The sequence below is a fragment of the Mizuhopecten yessoensis genome, unplaced genomic scaffold (assembly GCF_002113885.1).
Source record: "Mizuhopecten yessoensis strain PY_sf001 unplaced genomic scaffold, ASM211388v2 scaffold897, whole genome shotgun sequence".
NCBI lineage: Eukaryota > Metazoa > Mollusca > Bivalvia > Pectinida > Pectinidae > Mizuhopecten > Mizuhopecten yessoensis.
In genome coordinates this window covers 607,504-614,196 of record NW_018403776.1, presented here as the reverse complement: position 1 = coordinate 614,196, position 6,693 = coordinate 607,504, and the positions used below count along the sequence as shown (strand labels likewise).

General features: G+C 36.1%; 1 protein-coding gene across 4 annotated transcripts in view; it reads left to right on the top strand.

Moving 5' to 3' along the window:
- Positions 1-6,680, top strand: part of LOC110453996 (polycystin-1-like) — an 82,392-nt gene extending 75,712 nt beyond the window's left edge. For all 4 annotated transcript variants that reach the window (XM_021503280.1, XM_021503305.1, XM_021503295.1 and 1 more), the window contains 4 exons: positions 664-798; positions 1,054-1,371; positions 2,142-2,333; positions 2,573-6,680. In XM_021503280.1, the coding sequence (XP_021358955.1) occupies positions 664-798; positions 1,054-1,371; positions 2,142-2,333; positions 2,573-2,974 (1,047 nt within the window). In that variant the 3' untranslated portion in view covers positions 2,975-6,680. The remainder of the gene's footprint in view (positions 1-663; positions 799-1,053; positions 1,372-2,141; positions 2,334-2,572) is intronic.
- Positions 6,681-6,693: the final 13 nt, after the last annotated feature.

Here is a 6,693-nt window from a genome sequence, read left to right as displayed (position 1 = left end):
GTTTATGGTTAAGGTAAGGGATGTAACCATATTGTTTATGGTTAAGGTAAGGGATATAACCATATTGTTTATGGTTAAGGTAAGGGATACAACCATATCGTTTATGGTTAAGGTAAGGGATGTAACCATATTGTTTATGGTTAAGGTAAGGGATACAACCATATTGTTTATGGTCAAGGTGAGGGATATAACCAAATTGTTTATGGTCAAGGTAAGGGAACAACCAAATCGTTTATGGTCAAGGTGAGGGATACAACCATATTGTTTATGGTCAAGGTGAGGGATATAACCAAATTGTTTATGGTCAAGGTAAGGGAACAACCAAATTGTTTATGGTCAAGGTAGCGGAGCAACCATATCCTTTATGGTCAAGGTAAGCGAACAACCCTATTATTTATGGTCAAGGTAAGGGAACAACCCTATTGTTTATGGTCAAGGTAGAGCATAACTGTTGCTGTCGTGTAATTGTACTAACATACCGGACTGGTAAAGTAGACATGTTTATCATGGTATGGTACTGTTCCAGACAGGACATACAAAGTTTCAATGTTATTAGGCTATGAGGGAGAAAGTTAACACATTGCTATATGAAATATATATCAGGAACTTATATCATGGATCTATTCTAGTTGTCAGTGGATGTATATTTCTCTTTTTCTTCAGATTGTGAAGCAGTTGAGATTCATTAAGATCCTGTACATCTACGAGAGGACTCTCAGTGAATCGGTTGGGAAACTCTCTGGTGTTGCTCTCATATTTGCCATCCTCTTTCTTAACCATGGAATGGTTTCCTACTTGGTAAAGACAAAATTATCTCTTTACTTTTGTGCTTTTAAATTATACATCTGCATTAATTGATCTAATAGAAGTATGAATTTCAAAAAACTTTTCTGAAAGAGAAGTTTAAAGCTGCAAATAAATACATAACTGGAATATTATCAGCTGGATAATCAATTTCATTATTGGTTGGTGACATCTTGTAAATGAAAATGAAATAGGAAGTTTTTGTTTTGTTTTAATGTTTGTTATGAAAGAATTGTATGTACATTGCAGTGGTTTGGACCGTATGTGGGAGGATTTGAGAGTTACTGGAACACACTGACAACACTACTTGGAGCTATTCGAGGCACGTTTGATTTCTGGTTGCTGTTTGAGCATAGTCGAGTTTTCACCCACTTCTTCTTCTTCTCCTTCTATATCTTCGTGTACGGCCTGACGGTTTGCTTGGTTGTGGCCATCTTGTCAGATACGTACAAAACGTTGCGCTCACAAATGTTCTTCAAGTCCACACTCGACATGCAAGATCATGAAATGATAGACTTCACCATGAAAAGGTTCAAGATGTGGGCGGGGATCACCAAACCTAAGCCGGTAAGTAAACCATGTGATACCTGCTAGTGTAAATAAACAGGGCTGTGGAGAATCTAAGTCTAAAAGCAACAGCAGAGTAATGCCATCTTTTACATTTTATATTTATCCATCATGATAGTTCTGTTGTTGGTATTTAAGGCATAGCTTTCTATCTTGGTCAGGTTATAAGGTGATAATTCTAGTAGAATAGATGGTAAAAGGCCAAGCTGGAGTTATCTCCTCATAACCTGACCAAAATACAAAATTCTTATTGATATTTTCAGTATTTTTCTGTGAATTGTTTACAACTATTTCATTCATTAGTCTTATCAGCAGACAATAAACATGAGAAAGTTCAGTGAATGTTACAACTTGAAATTTGTATAAGCCGTCCACACCTGCTGTTGATGACATCAAGCAATTGTGTCTCATTCACATACAATTTGCATAGCTCTGCCTACTTGTACTGTTGTTGATGTCATAAAAACTGTCATGTTCTATGGTTAGATTATGAGATGATAACTCCAGTTTGCGGAAACAATTATGGCTACGGTATTGATTGAATGTCGATGTAGACTGTAAATATATTTCTATATTTGTTGTTGCAAGTTATAATCCATGTGGTTCTCTATATCCTTATATTGTACAAGAAATCAGTTTGTTACTTTGTGCTGCAGAAGTTGCATGTGGTGCAATTCACAGTGCCTCTTTAGGTTTGGTTCCCTCAGAACTTCCATATACCCAAACATTGTATTATAGGAAAGTCTTTCACTTATTGCCTTGTATTGTAGGAGTTCCGTGCTGTGCGGTTCCCTGGCCTTCCGTCTGTGTCCAGCAGGTGTACATCGAGTAGTTCCACCAGATCGTTCGGCGAGGCATCAGTCAGTTCTGATGGTCTAAGTATGCTGTCGACAGGAGGGTCAGCCAATGCTGCAGCTCGCCTGTCATCCACCTGGCAGGACGTCCTGCGCACTATGGATAGAGTAAGTGGTATATGACTCTCAGGCAACTGTCACTGGGAACTCACTTGAGATCCTCTGTAATAAATTATAATTATAAAGTGAAAATGAATAGTACATCAAATTTTGAATTCTTATTATGTTTTCAGATCCTTTTTGACTTGTGTTGAAAGAAGATATTCAGTGATGAGATTATCAGGAATTTTAATGTACTTTTGTTAAATATAATTCTGAAGTAAGATTATATTTTTATATCTTTTAAGGTAACCCACCTTGATGGTGTTGAAGAAGATCTCATCAAGAAATGTCAAAAGGAGGTTGATGAATGGAAATGGCAGAACCGCATCAGTAACATGGAGAAAGAAAATGATGGACTCCTCAATTGGACAAAGAAAAAGCCTCCTCCTACCCCTAACACTCGTACAACCAGAATACCCAAGAGAATTCCAACACAACCTCGTCTGACTGCCAAGTCAGAAGGAACAGCCAAAACACCACCTACAAAACCAGTAGTTCAGGGCAAGGCAACGCCAAGGACGTCCCGCCCCCTCAGTGACCAGGGTGGGCGGGCAGCACAGAGGGCTGAACAGCCTGGCCCCTCACAAGACAGAATGTCAATATTTGACTTCTTCAAAAGTATAAAACCATCAAAACCTGCGTGGTAAACCCCGTACTTGCCATGCAGGCAATGTTCATATTGTGTTCAGTATAAAGTTATTTGTTCAACTTATTATTTTTATTAGAACTATTATAATTAGTGTTTATTTATAAGAAACGTCATTGATCCTCATCATTAGCTATTTTTACATGACACACAAGTTTGTCTCATTATCAATCTGTGATAGATGTCACGCTGATAGAGTTGTTATGTTTGTTAGTCTTCACGGGATAGTCTCCATTATTTCACATTGTTCAATTTCACCTGTGCCAATTATCAAAGGAAGAGATGAAAATTCAAAATGGGAGAAGAATTCAAGCGACAGTACATATTTTTATTGTGAGACAGAGACTCACACAGAACCACAGAACTGGGGAAATACCTGTGGAGAAAACAGCTGCTGAAGCTGGAAAATGTGATTCATTGATGTGTGAACTACAAAAGACAAGATTGAAGGATGTTTGTTTACACGATCAACTGCCTTATGAGGAATATTTTGTTGGGTGATAATGTATGGACATTTGAGACGTACATTGTATTTCAGTTATGTTTGATGACTACAGATGACCAAGGAATCGCACACACGCTGTCAGACATGTTAAGTGCTATGTCGGGGATGAATTATAGTCACTACAACTCATTCATGTTTTATTAACAGATTCTTTTATATAAAACATGTGCATATTCCTTTTAATACATGTGATTATTAAATCTGTAATTTTAGTATCATAAGTCATTATTTTATGTTTGGTAATACAGTGTAATTATATGAGATGTAACTTGATTTTTTTTAGAGTAAGATTAGATTGATAGATACGTGTCCGAAACCTGAATGTATTGTTGGATGCTAGGTACAGCAAACATCTGTCATTTGAATGTGATTTGTTATTGGCTATGATTCATCTCCGTGACTGATGTTTAGGTTAGTGCCCACAGTTTAACCTGGTGCTTGTGTGGGTGAAGTGTGGATTCCTGTTGGTTTATGCCCTATTACTGCAGAGTTACACAGTAATAGTCGGCAACCTGTCACACACGCGTTGTGAGCAGTGTAACCTGTGATATAAAAACATGACATTTTATATAAAAACTGATTTTTTTGTATATACTTTACAATAGACCAAGATACTGCCTAGACAATCATTGAGTTTGCTGTGACTTATCTCCCTTTAGTACACATTGTGTGTTAGGTACTAGATCATAACCAAGGGTTAGGTTTCACTCATCAAATGAACCCTCATCATTATTCCTAAACTAACACAAGTGCATTGTATCTTACTAGATGCGTTCGTTTATGAACGTGACTAATTTTCAGTGCCTTAAGTTGTTTTTATAAACTGTTTTATTTTTTCATTGGTGGAATCAATGAATTTGTTATTCATTTTTTGAAGGGGAAATTGGATAAAAGAACTCCTTCTTTTATAACTGACAACTTGGACACTCAAATCTTCAACTGTTGACTTTTGAAGGATAGTTTGATCAATTTAAATACAGCAAAAACATGTCATGCTAAAGCATGATCTCCATGAACAACTCTGAGAAAGTATTAAACTTATGAATATAGGTAGAGGTATTATTTTTACCCATTTAGGGTTATTGTTAAGAGTTGATGATAAACTTTTTGGAATACTTGAATTCATTAACAAAGGTTCCATTGGAGTACTAGTGTCTATGCAGGATACCTACTTTCCCCCTGTTGTTGTTGCAGTACTTTAAAAATAACATGCAAATATAAGCTTGAACCTCGTCAGTGCTTCGTTATTCAAAGTCAACTAATGCTAACCATCCACACTATAGCTAATAAATATAGAGAGTATAACTGTTATCCACATGAAATTGTATCAAAATTATGTAAACTGACTATATGAAAAACATACCGTCCAATGATAATGTTTTATACATTCCCACCTGTTAATTACTTTTTATACATATACCGTCCAATAAAAAAGTGTTATACATACAGGATCTGATAATCTATTATATATACCTTCCAATGATAGTGGATATATGGGGTATTACATGTTTTCTGTCCAGTGATAAGGTATTTATGCCGTCCATGTATTTAGACTTATTTTGTGTTGGGTTTGGGCTACCTCCATGTCAGACTAATGTTTGTAGAATCCTGTGCCAGTGTGTATAGATCTGTTAATGTATTGTTATATTTGTTCAGTTTATTGAACCACATTCCAGAAAAAAACCAAGATGGATGAAGTCGTGTCAAATTTTCATCGTTTTCTAAACAGTTTATAATGGCACATTTTTGTTAAGTTTTATCAACTTTTTTTTATATTAAACTGTCAATTTTATCCCAGTGCTTTTGTGATGAAAGACCTGTCAGTATTGAATGGAAAATATCTATCTAGGCAGTTGATGGTCCTTCCTGTTTGAAATCAATGTGTGGGTGATATGAAGGATCCTTTACTAATCCAGGGATTTGTTTATTGGTCCTGTTTACTCTGTAACAAACAGAAGTATATACGTGTATGTACATGACATTATTGTGCCAATGGGTTGCTCAGCAGCTACAGAGAAAATCACCAACACTTTCTAGTGACTCTGGCAATGAAACCCTGGAATATTAGAGTTTAGAAAAGTTGTAAATTTGACAATGATCCCATCTATGAATAGGATTTTTCTGTTGTTTCTTTTTGTTACTCTTACATTCCGTCCTGCTAGAATGTTTATTTTCATACAAGAATTACTAGGTATTACATTAGATGTAATCATATTTACCTACCGATAAATTGCTGCATTCAAATGATTTTTCTTAATTTTTGTGTAGGAAATGTGTTTCAACAATTTTGGTTTTTATTACAACATAGTTGTACTGTTACATTGCATTATAAAATAATGAAAAGAAAAATCTCAATTAGTGCTCATATTACAGAATATGTAAACAACCACTTGAATTGTTGTATATTTAAAAAAGTGCTGATCTATTTACTCAAGCTGACACCTCCAGTGATATCATTTAAACAATATGATTTTGTGATTGGTTTAAACAGGTAGATATGATTGAGTGATGAATCAGAGACATAGTAAAAAAGAATTTCAGATTTGTTCATCATTCTCCCCAAGCCAGAGCCCCTCAGTTCTCTGTTTACAAGTGTCTAAAGCCATTATATGGGAGGGTATGGATGGGAACCCCTTAGTTCTCAGTTTAAGTGTCTTAATCCATTATAGTGGGAGGGTATGGATGGGAGCCCCTCTGTTCTATGATTTTAAGTGTCTTAATCTTCATTGAAAGGGTATAGGTTGGATTCCCTCGTATCTTTCTCCACGAGTGTCTTAATCCATTATAATGGGAGGGTATGGATGGGAGCCCTTCAGTTCTAAGTTTAAGTGACTGCATCCATTATAATGGGAGGGTATGGATTGGAACCCCTCAGTTCTAAGTTTAAGTGTCTGCATCCATTATAATGGGAGGGTATGGATGGGAGCCCCTCAGTTCTCTATAAGTGTCTTAATCATCCATAATAATGGAAGGGTATAGATGGGAACCAGTCTTGTTTTCTCTTTATAAGTGTCTTAACCCATTATAATGGGAGGGTATGGATGGGAACCCCTCAGTTCTTCTGTTCTTTATTTATAAGTGTTTTACACCGTTACATTGGGAGGGTATGGATGGGAACCCCTCAGTTCTCTAAAGTGTTATAATAAATGTTGGTATCGGGGAACTAGTTGTGCCTGTAACATATACTTTGTTAGGAATGGGAGGCGTTACTGGTC